Source organism: Hibiscus syriacus, unplaced genomic scaffold (genome assembly GCF_006381635.1).
Source record: "Hibiscus syriacus cultivar Baekdansim isolate YM2019G1 unplaced genomic scaffold, ASM638163v2 tig00110676_pilon, whole genome shotgun sequence".
NCBI lineage: Eukaryota > Viridiplantae > Streptophyta > Magnoliopsida > Malvales > Malvaceae > Hibiscus > Hibiscus syriacus.
The window spans coordinates 1,653,567-1,673,072 of record NW_024062820.1 but is presented as its reverse complement, the minus strand read 5'-3'; the positions used below and the strand labels follow the sequence as shown (position 1 = coordinate 1,673,072).

The following is a 19,506-nucleotide window of genomic DNA, read 5'->3' as shown; positions in this document are numbered from 1 at the left end:
GAGATGTGATAATCGTTTGAGATTATAAGATCAAATTTTATCATATCCCAGTTCGTAAGCTAACGTACAGATCAGACAATCGTCAAATTTTTAACGAATAATGACAAGTTTGGACCATAATGAATCGTCGGTTGACTATTTTATAACTTTTAATAGTCAATAGACCATTTTGTAACTTTGAGTAGTCAAGGGACTTAATAAAATAAAATCTTATAATTGAGGGACCATTTGTGTATTTTACCCCAACTAGATAGTGGGCTGAAATTTGAGTAAGTTTTTTTTTCTCAATTAATATTTCAGAATAACGACTTAATTATTAACGTTATCAATTTATAACAAATCGATTATTCAATCATTAATTGTCATTATTAAGATAACAAAATATTGATACGACACGTTAAGTTGACTAACCTAATACTATTTGGTCACGCGGAACTTCAATTTTGATCGCCTTTGACTCTTGTTTTTAACAATTCCTACCAAATAAATGGATAAGGGGAATTTTGGTGCTAATAGGTAACGAACTCACAACTTAAAAGAAAAAGACTGTATCAATGAAAGCTTTTAGTTACCTACTCTAGAAATTATTCACGACGTTCACTCCTCTTTAAAAATGAACTCCAATCCCATGAAAGCCCATAAAATAAAAACAGGGTCCCCTCCGTGTGGGCTTTTTGTCTCTCATTATCAGGTACTTGGGTCATGCATTCAATAGAAACCACCAGAGGCATATGACACAACAAAAATGAGCCCAAGTGACAAGATTATGCTCGCCACTAGGCGGCTTCTTGTCCATCGATCTTTGGCCTGTCAAAACCTCATGTAACACAACATCGAAGATTAAACAATCCAATGGTGTACATAGGACCAATTCATGTATTTGCATGGTGCAGAAAAGTTGAGGAACAAATGGGAAATACACTTCATTGGCAACAAATATCACTGTCAAATACCACCATACCAATGAATCATAGTTTCATAACAACAAAATGTATTGTCTTTGGCATATTTTAATATGGGAGCATTCGATGCTTATTGGGATTGATTTCGTCTGTGGGTGTGGATCTACATGTAGATTTGTGATGGTTTGGGTATTGGCTTATAACCATAAATATGTTGAGCCCAAATCTCAACTATTGGATTTGGAGGACTTAAACATACACTGTTCTCAACTTAAATAGCGGCCTGCCTCCCCAGTATTTGATCAATGTTTACTACAATTAATTATAGGGTATATTACGTATTTATTACCTAAACAATCAATTTTGACAAGTTTTAGTATCTAAATTTTCAATTTTTTAAGATTATATCTAAAGTTTAGTTTTTAACTTTTTATTTCATTTTAGTACCCGTCGTTAAAAGCCTTGGTTTTTGTTTAATTTTAGTACATCCGTTCCAAATTTAACGTTAAGTTTTGAAGAAAAAACCGAAAGTTTAGCTACTAAAACAGAAAGGAATTGATAGTTTATGCACTAAACGCATTAAGTTTTTAATGGTGTGGTACGAAAATGAAATGAAAACTAAACGTTGGGTATGATTTTAAAAAAATTGAAAGTTTAGGTACTAAAACAGACTAAAACCGATAGTTTAGGTACTAAATGCGTAGTTTACCCTAAACCCTAAAAATTAGATATGATTTTGAAAATTTTGAAAGTTAATATATTAAAACGGATAATTTATGTATTAAATGTGTAGTTTACCCTTAATTATAATATAATCTTTTTATTTGGACATAATGTAATTGAGCAGTTAACCCCGAATTGGGTTTTGTTAATACTTTGTTTATGATGATTTAGTAGTTAGAATAAATGATGTCATATAAATTAAAATAAAATTAATGTTAAACTCCGAGACTTAAAGGTCTGGAACTTTAGTTGTTAGTAACAATATTTTGGGGGTTTGAAGAAATGGTCCCATGTGATGTGGGAGGGACTTAGAAAGAAAAATGTGAAATGAAAATGTACTAAATTGATGGGATGGGGACATCAGCTTCCGTACAGCTCAGGTCAGGATATCAGCCCCCACCCATCCACCATCCCCTCTTGCACATCTCATCCTTGTGTCATCATCACGTCCTCTTTCTTCCTTCGCCCTTTCCATCTTTCATTTTTAGGTCACCAGTCTTCAAATGAGTAAATGATTATTCTGTAAACAAACCGTTAGTATAACATTCGTTTATTAAGTTAAATAAATGATTATGAATAAATTTTTTATATTCGATTAATAAGTGAACGGACACGAATAGAGGTGTGCTTGGTTCGTTTGTAAACTCGTTTATTAACTTGTTCATTTATGTTCATGAATAATCTCATTTATCGGTTTTTCTTTTTATTTTTTTACATTTTAAATATTAGTGAAGGTAAAGACTAATTTGAACACATAGTAAAAATTAAAATTAAAATTATGAATTTTAAAGAATTTAAGCACTAATAGAATAATTTTATTGTTTTTTCTTTATCTTACAAATAAAAGGGTAAAACTAAAAATTGGACATATAAATGAACAATAAACGAACATTAAATGTAAAGTTATACTTAAATACTTGAAAACTCATATATCTAAATATCATAGGATTTGAGGAGCTCACGTGAGTTTTCAAATGTTGCATTGTTTAGACACGTGAGTGTTCAAATGTTTGAATATAACATTTTAAACATGTATTTATTGGGTATTGGAACATAAGACTAAAACACACGTGTCTCTTTCGCAGCCTGACTCGTGTTTGACTTGTGTAATTACGTATCGAAAATGCATCATGTGCCTATTTGGTAATTTTGATGTTAAACTCTGCGTTAAATCGGTTTATTTAAATCCCATGAATGGTTATGATGTTGTACGAAAATTAAGGGATTATAATCAACAAAAATAGACTACACTAGGTTATCATTATAAAATTTTTTTTATAATTAATACTTAGTTATAAAAACTGAATATAAGTTCCATGATTAAATGATGTAGTTGTTTGTTTTAATTCACCATTCCAAACAAGACATACTTCATTTAAAATTAATGACATTTGCAAGTTAATTTGTAAATTCTTTTTGTTGGGACTTTTATGCATATAAGATAATACAATTGAAGATGCAATTTAAATATTGTGATCGTATGCCATTAATTGTAATATGATACATAACTTTAGGTTTAAGTGTCACATATGCGAAAACACATCTAATTATTCATGTTTTTCCCCTTAAAATGTATTGTTTATATGATTATCTATGGATAAAAATAAAATGTTACTAGAATGGTTTTACTTGCTTTTTCCATCATTTGATGTGAATATGATGTTACCTATTTTTTTTTTTTGGATAATCAATTTTATTAATCCAAAGAAAGCAGGAAACTGCTACAAAGAAAACAATTACAACCAGTTATGTAAGCCCCCAATCAATGCAAAGTTGTCTATTTACACTATCCACTCTATTCATTCTATGTCTATACAATTTAATTCTAACTGCCTCTTTTATAATATTTACAATTAAATCCGTCGAACGCGATAAACCTCTAAAGATACGATGATTCCGCTCCTCCCAAGTAAAGTAAACGAATCCAGTCCATGCTAATTTTAGAACATGAATCAGCAGGGACTTACCTTTCCAGTTATTAATCATCCAACCAAGGTGATCCTCCCAACTAGATCCATGTAACTGCAACCCACAAGCAAGCAAGAGAGAGTTCCAGATAGCACTCGAATAAGCACAATCCCAGAACAGATGATTCATGGATTCAAGCCCACTCATACACAACCTACAACCAGGTTCTGCCATCACTCCAAACCGAACTAGCCTGTCCTTAGTGGGCAGCCTGTCAAGGATAGCCATCCACGCCATCAACGAGAACTTAGGAACATAAGAGGGAAACCAAACAAGCCGATGCCAATCAACCTTTTCACCTCTGTCCCGAATTCTTTCCCATATCCACCCACCTGTAATCTGAGACCAGTCCACATGAGCATCAAAAAGAACACTAGCCTCCTCTCGCAACTTAATTAGTTTTATGAGAATCCAACTGAAATGAGGCTTATGATCAACACTCCAGTAATTCTTATGTTTGAAGCAATAAGCTTTGATCCATGATATCCACAAAGAGCCCTCATCAGCTAAGATGCTCTTGACAAGCATAAGACAGCAGGTCTTATTCCAACCAATCAGACTTCGAAGGCCTAAGCCTCCCTCCGATCTCAGGGAACAGATTTGAGACCAACTGACTCTAGCACCCCTAGCCGAGGAATCACTTCCTTTCCAAAAGAAACGCATGCACAACTGTTCAATATCCTGAATCACACCCTTTGGCAGTATAAGCTGCCTGCTCCAGTAGTTAAAAACACTAAACAAAACTGCCTTGATAAGTTGCAACATGCCACCAAAGCTTAGCTTTCTGCTTGACCACTTCCTCAGCTTGTCCCTGATTTTCTCTATAAGGGCAGAACAATATGTTCTAGAGAGCTTGCGAGTTACTAGAGGCACCCCCAAATATCTGACTGGGAGATGATCAATTCGAAACCCAGTGGCTCTCTTAATCTGTTCTAAAACTCCATTATTTACCCCACAAGTATAGATCTCAGTCTTTGAAACATTGAGCATTAAGCCAGACATTTCATAGAATTTATTCAAAACACTAACCACCCCCAACACTGAATCCAATGAACCATAACAGAACAACATCAAATCATCAGCAAAACATAAATGGGTAAGGGAGATCTTTTTACATCTATGGTGATATTTGAAAATACCAATTCTGGCTGCAGCATCCAGTAATCTAGAAAGAACATTCATGACCAATACAAATAGGTAAGGAGACAAAGGGTGACCTTGCCTAGCACCCCTTGCACCCTTGAAGTAACCCACTAGACTACCATTCAAAGCAATTGAATAGCTAGGGGTTGTTACACAAATCTTAATCCAGTCACAGAATCTAGCAGGCAAACCCATAGCTTCAAGAACATTGAGCAGGAAATCCCAGTTAATAGAATCAAATGCTTTCTTCAAGTCTATCTTAATAGCAAATCTAGGAGAAAGATTCTTCCTAGAATATCCTCTAACAATTTCTTGAGCAAGCAAAGTGTTATCAGTGATACTTCTGCCCTTGACAAAAGCAAACTGACTTGCAGAGATCATATCAGGAAAATAATGGCCTAGCCTAGTAACCAAGATCCTGGTAATGGTCTTATAAACAATAGAACAGCACGAAATAGGCCTAAATTCACTTGCCATACAGGCATTCAAGGATTTTGGCACTAGTACTATTGTGGTTGCATTAAAAGCTGGCAGAAGATAAGAAGTTTGAAAAAAGTACCTCACAGCATGAAGGAAGTCCTTACTCACAATCTCCCAGGCAGATTTGAAAAACCAGGATGTATAACCATCTGGCCCTGGACTCTTGTCTTTCCCCTGCCTAAACAAGGCCTCCTGAATTTCTTTGTCTGAAACCTCACCAATCAGAACTCTATCAGCACCAGCAGGCAAAGAGTAACTCAAAAGGTCTCTTAACCAGTCCTGTTGACAACCTTTGACCAGCAGATCAACTGCACCAATGAGTGAATTGTAAAACTCCAGCAGGATTGCTGTCATACCATCAAAAGTCTCAAGAAACTGTCCATCATCATTCTTGATTAGTCTAATAGTGTTGATTTTCTTGTGAGATTCAACTTTTAGGTGAAAAAATTTAGTGCAAAGATCCACTTCCTGCAACCAATGAACCAAAGATCCATTTCAAGACCAACCAAATCAGCCTGGATTCGCCTTTCCTCTTCAATGCCAGAGTGATTAGCATTAGCAAGATTGAACAATTGAATATGTTCTAGTTCAGCTCTCTTAGTAACAACCCTAGCTGAAATATCAGAGTAATGTCTCTTATTAAGATCCTTTAGAACTGGCTTCAGCCTTTTCATTTTGCAAAACAACCTCTGCATAGCATTTCCTCTACTGAAGACTTGTCAGGAACTCATCACACTACTTAAATAACCCTCATTTGCAGTCCAGCAATTGAAAAACTTGAAAGACTTTGGCCTATGGATCTGAGCAGCTTTTTGTGTCCAAATAATTCCAGGATAATTATCAGACACTCCTGGAGCTTTGAATTCCACAAATGACTCTGGAAAGTCAAGTAACCACTGGGAATTAATCAAAATTCTGTCAAGTTTCCTGGCCAAGAATGATCCCTCTTGTTTATTGGACCAAGTGAAAACAGGCCCCACAAAAGGATGATCCTGCACCTCCAGGTCCTCAATGCAACCTTGAAACTCTTCCATATCACCCGAAATATATGAACTCCAATCAGGAACATCTGAACTCTCATGGCCATTAATGATTACATTGAAATCCCCACCAATAATCCAAGAGATTGAACCAAACTCACTCTCCAAGGATCTCAGATACTCCCAAAGAACTCTCCTCTGCTGGCCATTGTTACTTCCATAAACCGCAGTTATCACTGCTCGATGGACAGCCACATCCCCTATAATAGAGAAGGCCTGGTCACAGCCACTGATAACAGAAAAACACAAACTTCTCTTCCACAGAATCCAAATTCTGCCCCCATCAGTAAACTCATAATTTGCAACACTGTGCCAATTTTCAGTAAGAGCATAAATCACCTTAGCAAAATTAGAATTTCTAACTCTAGTTTCCAGAAAACAAGCTACATCTACCCCTAAGTTTTCCAATCTTCTCATCACTTTTCCATATTTAAGGGGATTATTAATACCCCTCACGTTCCAAAAGCAGAAAATCATGAAGCCAGATTAGCAGGACCACCATTTCCAGCAACCTTCTCAACCATATCTTTCTTTCTGGCTTTGAGCTCATTAAGAAGCAACGTAACACCCAAAGCAGCTGCTCTAGGTTTTCTGCTACCTTCAATTCTTACCCCTCCAGCCAATTGCTCCAACTTGCTGGTCGAGCTAGAATTGTCTTTCTTCCTCCCTTTGGACTTCTTTTTTGGAATAGAGCCTTGGAGGGGTGGAAACTCACCACCAGTCTGATCATGAATAAAACTAACTGTTACACCAGCATTATCAGAGTGCTGCAACTTCTTATCAGCCACAACAACCTCAGTAGGAACAACAACGTCCTGTGCCTCTTTACCATCCATAACAACCCTATCTGGAAATGCAACTTCCTGAGGAGAACCCCCAGCGCATTCTTGTAAAGCTTCCACAGTCACCTCAACAGCAGCACCACCTTGCAATTCCAAGCCCTCGGAACCTCCATCACTTACAGGAATGCTCTCTGCAATAGGGCAACCAGAGGAAATAGCATGATTCGAATCAGGACCCTCAATGGCTAACAGCTTCTTGTCCTTATCATCAATTACAGATGGAACAGAAACAACTTTTCTCCTCCAAATCTGAGTGTCCTTGCTCCTTAAGGGAGCATTATGGTTAGCAGAACATGCACTGGAAGAATGCCCAAATATCTTGCAATGAGAACAGACCTGAGGTAACCAAGGCACATATACCCGTACAATCGAGCCATCCTTTAAAGCCACATGAACAACCTCAGGGATGACAATATCAACCCCTATTTCCACACAAACTTTAGCATACTCAAGTCTCTGCTTGGATGCTGTAACAGAGTCCATGTACAAAGGATGACCCACATCACTCGCGATATAGCTTAGGCCAGTCCTAGAGAAAAGTTCCAATGGTACATCGTACAGTTGCACCCAAATTGGAATATTCCTGAGGTTAAGATTAAGCTTCTGCAAGTTTGGCTCTCATTTCCTCAACAACAATGGCTTGTTTTCCACGTGCCAAGGCCCGTTATCAAGCACCCAATCCCGAATTGAAGCATTCGAAAAGGAGAAAACATAGAGACTAGGGCCGGCCAAACTTACCTTGACTGCCGAAGACTTCCCCCAAATAATTTCAACTATTCTTTGCATCGAGCCAAAATTGGGAGCCACGCCGATGAATTGCCCCACCACCGCATGACTCCACTCAGCTATTCCCTCATCGATCACCACAGGAGGAGGCTTAACAGTGAAAACCCCCTCCAAAATCTCAGGCAGGAAGAAGGACAAAGATTGATCCGCTACACCACCAAACAGCTTCCTCCAGTCCAAATTTGAAGCTGCAGTATCCATAAAAACCACAGAAAACGAACGAGAATAGTCGAAAGATACAAGAGAATGGAAGAGAATCAACAACGGCGAAGATCTCGGAGGAACCCATTAGTCCTGCTAACGTGCGCCCAGAGAGAATTCATAGTAACCGTCTATTACGATTAAGTTATTCTATTAAAGACCCCCATTAATTATTTTTTTGAAAATAACCCTCATGTCAGATTAGTTAGAAAAATAACCCTCAAACAACTCACGTAGGATTATCTTGCATCTTATAAAACGTGTTTTGTAAAATGCATTTTCAGATAAAGTCATTTAATATTGGATAAAGAAAATAATAAATGCATGAAACTCGCTTTTCGTAAAATACGAGATATGATCTTGCCTTTTGCATAACGCGATGTTTTCTACGTGAATAGTTTGAGGTTATTTTTTTAATTAATATGACATGGGGTTATTCCTCAAAAGAAAATTAATAATGGGAATTTTTATTATAATAAGACCTAAAGATAAAGGGTTAAGAGTGGGCCAAAAGATCTGTAGGTTCACCCTTGAGTCAGTGGCCATGATTTCTTTAATACGGGGTCAGGGTGACTGCACACCATTACAACACAATAGAGGTGCAACCATGATGAAAGGTAATACATACATAATAACTTTTTTGGCATCTATATATAATTTATTAATAGATTATTTCAGATTAGGTATTTCGGAGATAGAGACGACTTTCCTAATTCAGTTTGTTATATTCATAAACGATAAGATTTAAACTCTTAATCTTATTTAAAAGATTTAATACATCGTCACTCTAAACCAATTTATCGTTGATATATAGATTTGTCTTTTGATAGTTGTCTAATACTAATCATACCCTATCTGTCTCTTGTTCTTGCAATTTTATCAAATGTCAAATGAGAGCTTTGTTGCGACGCAATCCATTTGCACACGTTTTTTTAGACAGATTGTGTTCTCCTTTTTGTGTGTTTGAGCTTCACATCTCACTTGCATGTTGCTTTCCATTTTCTCTTTTTGTGTGTGTGTTTTTAGGTAAATTATGTGTTTAATACCTAAATTTTCAGTTTTAGAACTTAAATTTTATTATTTTCAATATCATATCTAAAGTTTATTTTTTTCATTTTAATAATTCTTTCTAAATTTAACGTTAAATTTTGAAAAAAATAAAATGGACCAAAATTGATAGTTAGGTACTAAACGTGCGAAGGTTTTAACGGCAATATACAAAAATGAAACAAAAACTAAACGTTAGATATGGTTTTGAAAAAAAAATTAAAAGTTTAGATATTAAAGCAGACAAAAAATTGATAATTTAAGTACTAAATGCGTAGTTTATCCATTTTATTTTTAGGGGTTTTATTGATATTGGAGTGATTAATATTTTACTAAAAACAAATCTTAACCTTTGATCTCTGAACACAAAAGTCAACGATTAAACTTCACACATATTCAATACAACAACAAAAGGGAGTGGTAAACTTTGTGAAAAAAGGGAGGGATCTAAATGACAGTTGGTAAGGGATGGGTAAATAAATGGTTGTCCCTTTTTCTCATATGTATGGGGTAAGGGGGAGGTAAGATAGTAGGCTACCCCTAACACCAGGTTGAGAGCTCTACCAACTGAGCTGGATGGTCATTTCTGGTAAGGGATGGGTACAATAACATAATATCCGAATAAGTTAAAATAAAAGCATCGAAGTCTCAATAATATTTTTGATTGAACTTTATGAATCTATGATCTATTTCGTATAGAATAATGGATGAGCTATCTATTATTACAATTAATATATATAATTGATATCTTAATTAAATATTTTTTCTTAAACTGGTATTTAACTTTTTTATTTATTTTCAAGTTAATATATGAATTAGTCATCTTCTCCCAAATTGGTATGTAAAAAAATTTGCTCCAAAGTTGGAACATGAACACTAATTCCAATCATTTTGTACTTTTATTAATAATGTTAATTTTTTATTACATGATAATATAAGAGTGTATCCTATGTCAATAATGAAGTTATCATTTGGGTTTAAAAAAACTTAAAATTTGCAAAAATAAAAATTAGAAAAAATATAAAAATTAAAATGCACAACTAAAGTAAAGAAATTCGGGTTCCATGCCCACCCTGGGTTCAACATACATCTGCCAGTGTATTTGAGTATTAATATTGATGAGACAACATTGATACTAAATTCCAATAGTGGTACCAAAATGAGACATTATAATATGAAATTTGCTTATGGTGTCGATGTTCTTATGAGTAGTATTGATACCACCTATTAGTTTGGTATCGATACCACAAGTATATTATTGATATTAAATGCACCAAATTATCAAAATAATGTTTAAACATATTTAATATACTATCAAACTTTACCTAATCCATGTGCAATATATATCATAATTAATTACGGTTCAAACATGTATCAAAACACCAATTTCACCATGGATTCATCAAAGTATAAAAGACCTCAAAAGCATATTTGTTTTTGCAGCATTTACTCTTCACTATTTGGTTCATATTGAAATGACCATCCAGCTCAGTTGGTAGAGCACAAGGTTTTAAACCTTGAGGTCGTGGGATCAAGTCCCACGGAGGGCATTTCATAATTTGGAGGTCTCCTACGGAAGCTGCTCTCAACCTGGTGTTGGGGGCAACATACTATTTTACCTCCCCCTTACCCCATACATATGGGAAAAAAGGGACAGCCATTTTATTTGGTTCATATTATGACCACAATATGCTTATTATATCTAGCCACTTATCCTATTTTTCATGGATTAAAATATGGAAACATACTTACCTTCTAATAATATTCTATTTCCTTTAAACATCATGAAAACGTAACAAAACATGACATGCATGCCTTAATTAGTTGATTATACAACAACACATATGGCAAAACATATATACATTTACACTGGATTGGATCGTGAATGACTTGCAACCCTTAAAATGCAATCTCGAGCACACCTGTAAATTTAAAATCCTGTTAACATAACTTAATGAGATAATCTTGACATATATGTTAAAGGATGACAGCATACTATTAATTTATTTGATCATATCATACTCATTAAGCAAGTAAATGTAAACCTAAAACGTCAAATTTCTTATTATAAATTCAAATTGAAAACAGTGTTCTCTCATGTGAGTATAAGAAGGGATTTAAGGCAATGAAAAGTGTGAGAAAAGGGGGAAGATTTTTGTAATTTCTCTGCAACTGTTTTGTCACAGTTGAAAAATAAATAGTGGCAGACAGGTTAGGCCTTCATGAAAATCACCTCTGACCCACTATAGGGTAATGTGTAATAATGTGAAAAACGTACACATAAAAGGACTTTATTGTAAATCCATAGATATGATAACATTGGATAAGACATGAAAAATTAAAACCAATATGGTTATAATCCGATAAAATATATAAATCTTATAATTGAAATGGATTTAGTAAAATCAATTTTTTAAAAAAAAAATTAAAAAATTATTTATAATAATTTAGTTAGATTTGGTATGTCGGGTCATATTTTTATTATTAAAACATATACGGGACATTTTCCTTTTTGAAAGGAAGTAGTTCTGTTTTTTCGATTTGTTTTTAACTTTATAGTTGACATTGGCAATGACAATTGCTTTCGTTTTTCAACGTTTATTTGTATCCTAATGCTCTAGACGGTATCTTCACATGTGAAATACGACATCATACAGTTATGTCTCGAAAAAAAATTTAATGTCTAAAGATTTTTTCGTCAAAAACATGTGTCTAATGTTATGTCTAGTCAATAAAAATTAATCCGTTATGCATTAAATCTCGAATTTAATAAAATTAAAGAATCAAATGATGATGATACTAAAGTAGGTTTCTAAAAGATTCAGAAAAAATTGAAATCAACACGCACTTGTCATCCTTCAAAATTTAAAACCATTAGTGTGAAAGTTAGTACTATTGAAAGTGAAAATAAAACAGTGAATCAATCAATAACACGAAAAAGATTAGCAACTTTTTAGATATAACACCCTTTCATGCAATCATATTTTCCCAACACTTTGCAACAATGATGTCTCAAAAATATTGTAATCCCTTGGCGGGAAACTATATTTTTCCTTCTAATTTTATAGCGTCATTTCAAATTCTTCATTATATCATGATATCTTTGTCATCGTATTAGCGCTCATTTTAAACAATCGTTATTTTTTTAACTGAAAAAAGAGTATGAAATATGATAAATAATCGGATTACTGTTTTATAACTTTTAATTGTGAAAAGATTTGATAAAATATCACTTCTTAATCGAATAACATTATATAACTTTTAATAGTTAATATACTTACCGAATCAATACCAATTTTAAAGAGGATAGTGAATATATTAATGAAGCACAAACTCAAACAGGAGGAGATAATGTGAATTTGAAAGTGATGTTGCGGCGACTAAAGAATTCCCCAAATCTCGCCGCTAGTCACTCGTAGGCATAATATATAAATTAGTTTTTAGTAAAAATAAAATAAATTTAGAATATTCCCTCTTTTAATTAAATTTTAAAATCCATGCACTTTTTCATACAGACAAAACCCTTTCGTCAGATCTCTCACCGTGAATTCATAGGGTTTGGTTTATTTTTCACTCCAAAATTTGCTGCAAATTATTGTTTCAAAAAATCTAAGGGTGCGTTTGGTTTACGGAATGTAAGATTATCAGTGAGAATAAAAGATTACCAGAGAATAAGATTACTGAGAATATTGTATTTTGTGTTTGGTTGGTTTAGCAATAATGTAAGATTACTGTATTTGGTTAAAAAAATAAAAAGATTATTAGAATACATATTTAATCAAATTATTCTTACTATATATTTGTTTTTTTAACAAAATTGAAAATATTTATATATTTTCTTTAAAAAAATTAACTTCATAAAAATTATATAATCTTTTTACAAAATTGAAAATATAAAAAAGTTTAATGAAAGGGTAAAATTTTATTTTAACCCCTGAACTTCATATAAAATTTTAATTATAGATTTTTTTTAAAATCTAAAATAGTTTAAGAATAAATTTGTAATTTAACATTAATAGAATTTTTATTATTCAATGACAGAAAAATAATATTTTTAAAAAGAAAAAAAATCAAGAGCATTTTAATACAAAATGCTGGTAATCCAACAATACCTAATAGAAGAAAAATAATGACATTCTCGGTAATATAAAAAAAATCTGATAATAAAATATAACCCTTAATGATTTTACGAAGAGAGAGGAGCACAGATTTTCATGGTTTCGTTATTCAATTTACTTTCACATTCTGATCCTTAAAATACTCATCAATTTCAATCCCCAAATTTAAAAATAAACATATATATCTTTTTGTCTTATTTCAAGGTTTCATTTTTTATACATCTCAAAATTTCCTATTTTTAGACACATTTTACTCTTAATTTCCATTTTTATTTTTTAAAACATTTTAAAATAAAACAAAATATAAAGCTAATTAGTACCTCATACTGGTTAAGTTGATGCTAATAAAACGATTATAACAATTAATTGATTTTTTTCAGTTCAAAAAAATAATGTATTAAGCATAAATATTCTAAAAACAAACGGTCATTAAAAATTAAATGCCATGATGAAAACAGTAATACGTGAAATCAAGAGACTATTATTTACATATCCATATAATTAAATTAAAAGGAAAGGGTTAAATAAACCTCAGAGATAAAAAAAGAAATAGTACAAAATGGGGGTTGAATTTTAAGTATTTCGTGGTTAATATGACAGAAAACAAGAAAGATTCCACCTCTTTTATGCATCATTGTGAAAAATATTCACCCCCATGTCCTTGATATTCTTTGTTCAGATTTTCCAGTTATGAAAGCTTCTTCTTCTTATTTTTTAATGAAATTAGATACTCCTAATCTGAAGAACATATCCATGATTCCACCATACCTTCACTTCTGGAATTACCCACGTGTTCCAGCTCTTTATCGCCACGAAAATTCGGCGAAAACGACGACGACAAGTTGCTCGCTTTCCCATTCGAGACTCTTCGGTCCTCACCGTCGAAGCCGCCAATGATGGGCCTTAGGAGATTCTGATCATCACGCTCTTGTGGAGACACCATGTTTGGAAGCCGCTCCCGGCTCGAGTCAGATTCATCTAAACCACCCATTTTGAGAGTCGACTCAGTCGGTGGAACACCCATGTTCGAACAGGAAAATGGGTATTTTGGAGGGGTTTGAAGGAAAGAATGAAAGTTGAGAATTGGGTTTTGCATGTTGATGTTGAGTAGATTCTGAGGCTGCTTTAAATGGCCTAACTCTGTCGGTAGTTGGTAGTTAATGGAAGTTGAACAAGAACTAGTGTTGTTGTTGTTGTTAGTACTAGGATTAGAAACTATAGCGTCAGCCGTTGATGAGCTAAGAAAAGGTGGAGGTGTGATTTTTTGAGCAAATGGTCTTAAAAGATAATGGGGAGCTGCCGGTGAAGGGTCTAAATGGTTTGATCTCAAAGTGGCCGACAGTGGACCGAAGAGATCGAGTCTGGCTCTCGGAAAAGGCGAGGAGGGGAACGGTGGTGCCGGGAATCCGGTGAACTCTTGAACCATGGCTCGGAAATTGGTGGTGTCTGTGGTCAGAACAGTTGTCGGTGCACGCCTGGAAGCTCTGGATCTCTTCTTTGGATTACGCGCCGTATTGCTCTTGTTGTTGGTTTGGCCGCCGTTTATGGCGGAAACCGAACTTTCTGGTCGTTGTGGAACCGGCTGCAACGATTGAAAAGTGGCTCCGTTTTGTGGTTGTTGGTTGGTGAAGAGCTGTTGAGTCGCCGTTGCCGCTGATGAGGAAGCCATGAAACCACTGAGATCAGTGCAACTGGGCTCGGATCTTAGATTTTTGGACCAAATCAAATCAAGGACCGAGCTCGGATTCGCCGTTGTTGTCGTCGAAAGTTGCAGTGATCGATGATCCAAGAACGATAAAGGGTCGAACGTGGTCGACGGAGAATGGCCCTGCAGCACCGGTAAGGGCGGAGACGGGGGCGGTTGGTCACCCAAATTACCATGACCATGACCGATAAGGCTCAAAAAAGCGGAGATTGACTCGACGCGTGAATCAAACTCTTCACTGCCACCACTTGAAGATTGCAAACTACCACTATTACCAGAATCCATTAAAAAGAAAAAAGGACAAAGATTGTTTCCGACAAGGGATTATTCTGCTTAATTCACCATACTAACTCAAACACTCATTTAAGAAAGGAAAAAAAAAAACACAGAACACAAAGCCAAGCATGAGGTAATAAAAACGATGGAAAGAGAAAAAAGAAGAGAGAGATCTTCTGGAAGGAACACTATTACAGAAATCAGCAGAAAGTAGCCATAAATATGTTGTTTTTAAAGCTCTAATCTTCAAAAGATCATGAAAAAAAAAGCTCAGGGATTTATCAATGGCCGAAAAAGAGATGTAAAATCAAAGTTGAATCTTTACGATTTTAGGTTCAAGGAAAAGTAGGCTTTTTAAAAAAGAAATATTTTGTGTTACATTAAAGAGATGATTGTTTCAGCTAATTTGAATTGTACCTCCAGTCCAGTTGATAGAATATAAGTCGTGAGATCAAATCTCACGGAAGGTATTTCATAATTCGAATTTTTTTCACGGAAGATATTCTCAACCTGACGTTTAGGATAATCTACTATCATATCTCCCCTTTATCCCATAGTAAAAAGATTCGCTAATTTTTGGTTCAGCTAATCTGCTGCTTCTGGATTCACTAAAACCAAAGGATCAGATGATGGCGTGGGATTGACAATTGTGTGTGTGAGATAAAGAGAGGCAGTGATAAAATGAAAGCAACTGGTCCAACTATATCCGAGTTCTTGTTTTGATTATTAATCCTTAAATTCTAAAAAAACAAAAATACTAATATTTTTCAATTATCACTACTTTTTAGTAAATTATATTGTATTTTTTAAGTTTTATGATTAATAATTTTAAAAATATATATATATATTCGCATCTCAAATCCAAAATATTTAAGGAGAATAGTACTCTTCAAAAATAGTTTGATGAATTGTTTTTAAAATGTGTAATCCATTGTTTCATATTTTGTTTTGAAAAGTAATTTTTACCCATAATTTTTTAACCATCCACATAGTGAGTTTCTGATAATCTAGCATATATGTAAAGCATAAGTTAATTTTCAAAATCCATAAAATTAAATTAAGTTATTTAAAATTTTATAATGCTGAATTGGTTTGGTAACTTAGATTTAATGATAGGGGAAAAGTAAGCATAGTGTTTCTATATATTTATTTACTTATTATTTGGTATAACCAGCAATCTTTGACTAAGTCAGGTATTAATTTTCAAAGGAAAAATCAATAAATAACCATAATATAATGTTACAAAATTGATTCAAAGAAGGCATTAAAAACTATCATGTGTAATATTTTATATATTAAAAATGATTAATATATTAAAAATTATATAAAATGTTATGTTTTAACCATAAAATATGGAAAACTAAAATATGAAGAAAGATGGGTAGATCAGGTGAACAACATACCTTTTGTTTGCTGAAACCATAAAACAATATTATATAATTTTTTTAAAAGAAAAAATAATATCTATTGGTATGTGAAGAAATGGTTAGGTGCCCCTAATTAATATTTAAAAATAGAAGTAAATAGACGAAATACATTATTTTTTTAATATTATTAAAAAATCTAAAAAATAGGATAAAATACATAAATAATACTTGAATATAAAACACTGCTTTGCCGAGTCACTAATTAGTAAAAATTACAAAATAGTCTTCTAATTATAGAATATTACTTTATTAAATACACTAAGTATTAAAAGTTATATAATAGTCTACTGACTATTCATGCGTTCAAAACACTTTCTTTTTCATTAAAACAATTATGAAAGACTGAGTTAGATATTAATATATTGACTAATATATGATAATCATTTAAAATTTTAGATCAAATTTTATCATATCACAGGCAGTAATTTAACGTTCAGCTTAAACCGTCGTCGATATTTTAACAAAAAAAAGAAGAGTTTAAAAAATATAAATAATCGGATGATCATTTTATAACTTTTAATAGTTAGAAAAATTAATAAATTAACTTCAGACTATAAGAAATTATAACTTCAACACAATATATATAAGTTAAAAATACATTTCAAATCTTAAATTTATATTTTTTTTCATAATATATGCATGCATGTTTTATCTAATAGTGAAATATAAGTAAATGTCACATCCATAGTAAGTGATAAACTTCAAGAATATAAACATTAAAATATCTATTAAATGTCAAAATATAATATTATATATAAGGTAATTAAAAAATAGAGAAAAAGAAAGGAAAATAGGTTGGTTTGGATTTACATTCTATAGGTCCAACCCGGATATATTGTGGTCCATTTGATTTGGGTGATAAGGTTTATATTTTTTTTATTTTTGTGAGTAGAATTCTTAATTACATTAATAAAATAAATAATGGTAAATTTAATTTAAAAATAATTAGAGTCATTTTTTGAAATTTATAAATGAGAAAATTGTATCGTCCATCCCTCAAAGTTATGGTAAAAAGGAGTGAATATTTTTATTCAACTAAATTTTATTTGTTTACCCCCTCTCAACAATGCCATCTTCAAGATTATAGCATGCATTTTTCATTGAGTGTAATGTGCCTTATTAGTATATTTAATATTTAATCGAACCCAACAAGTGATCTCGGTTGTAAAAGAAAAGATTATTCTCTCTAATGACTCTTGATTCAAGCAGTTACGTATGCATGTTGTATATTCATTGTCAATAAATAAATAAAATCTAAACATATATTATCTTATAGCCACTTCATAATATTAAAAAAATATTTAATCAAATCTTTAGTTAAATAAACTTTATTATAATATATTGAAAAAACGAATCTAATTAATTTTTTTGGGGATTTATACAAAAAATATTATTCCCAATGTCTATACAACAATAGCTTTTTAAAAGTGTACATACACTTAACCTCAAGAAAAGTATACATACAATTATTTTCCAAGCAATAACGAACAGCAGTGATTATCCAAAATATATTCCCCATATCAGAATTTATTGGACTGATAAAAAGATTTATTATTATTATTATTATTATTATTATTATTATTATTATTGCTCTCTTCCCTTTTATGGGTGGTTCCTATCTGGTTTTATTCTTCATCACCCACATATTTCAAAAATACCGATTATTTAATCGGAATAATTGTTATAGTAAAATTTTTAAATTTTTATATATTTTTTATATTTTTTACTAATAATATATTTTTACTTAAAATTTGCATGTTCATCACTTTTGAAGTAAAATTTTGTATAAATTCCTCTCTATCACCTTAACAACTATATATATATATATGTATGTATGTATATATATATATATATATATATATATATATATATATATATATATGTGTATGTATGCCCCCCATCGACACCAAAATTTAATGATGATGTATAACTATTAAATCAAAAGATAATCTTCATGATCCCCGGATCTTTGAATTAAAACTAACACGTTAAAGTACAATTAAACTCACATCTTTCTAAATATATAAATTAAAAAATATTTTTAAAATGTTTTTTTATTGGCCACTCGAATTTGAAAAATTGTTGATGGCTATGAGCTGGCTTTTAAAGAAGATTGATCATTGGATTTGACATGGAAATGGTGAACAGCCAAGCATTGGAATCCCTTCACCATTTTACCATAAATTCGTCCGACTCCAATTGGTTACTTTATGATATTTGACATTTATAAAACAATTTATTTTAAATACTCTTATATAATTATAAAATAATATTTTAAATTTATTCACGAGCGTTGAAAATAATAGTTGGAGTTTAGAAGTTTAAATTTAAAACGTCAAGTTGGAATCTTTTCACTGTTATTTTTAGTGAATAATTTTTAAATTGTTACGTAAATCTTAATTAAATATTAAATATATCATAACCCTAAATCGAAAGAGTAATGGTTAATCTAAATTTTTATGTACCAATAAGAATATTTATTTAAATAGTTTTAATAATTGATATACACATAATACTTTTATAAATCAAATTAAACACAATTATTCAACTATATACTTTAAGGACACAGAACTGTCTGCAAAATCGTACAACTGTGTTGTGGTGGCAGTTAATCAGAAAGAAAAATTCAACGGTCAAACATTATACAAGTGTAACAATAAAATTATGAAGATATGCAAAATAAAATTTACAGTAAAAAGTTGAATTTGAAAGATATGGTTATAGTAAAACATAACGTCATTATAAATTGTTTTACATATTATTATAATAAAATAGAATATTATAAAACGATATAAAATGTATGAATCATGGGGTTTAGGGGTTTAACTAATTAAGAAGAGAGGTATAG

General features: G+C 32.2%; 1 protein-coding gene across 1 annotated transcript; it reads right to left on the bottom strand.

Annotated features, from left to right (window-relative positions):
* Positions 1–13,801: 13,801 nt before the first annotated feature.
* On the bottom strand, positions 13,802–15,449 carry LOC120137689. Its single transcript, XM_039153388.1, has one exon. The coding sequence runs from the start codon at positions 15,238–15,240 to the stop codon at positions 13,984–13,986; it is 1,257 nt and encodes a 418-aa protein (XP_039009319.1). The 5' UTR covers positions 15,241–15,449; the 3' UTR covers positions 13,802–13,983.
* Between the last annotated feature and the right edge of the window lie 4,057 nt (positions 15,450–19,506).

Excerpts from the sequence above, each read along its gene's own strand:
- LOC120137689 (XM_039153388.1), bottom strand. The coding sequence starts at position 15,240 with ATGGATTCTGGTAATAGTGGTAGTTTGCAATCTTCAAGTGGTGGCAGT.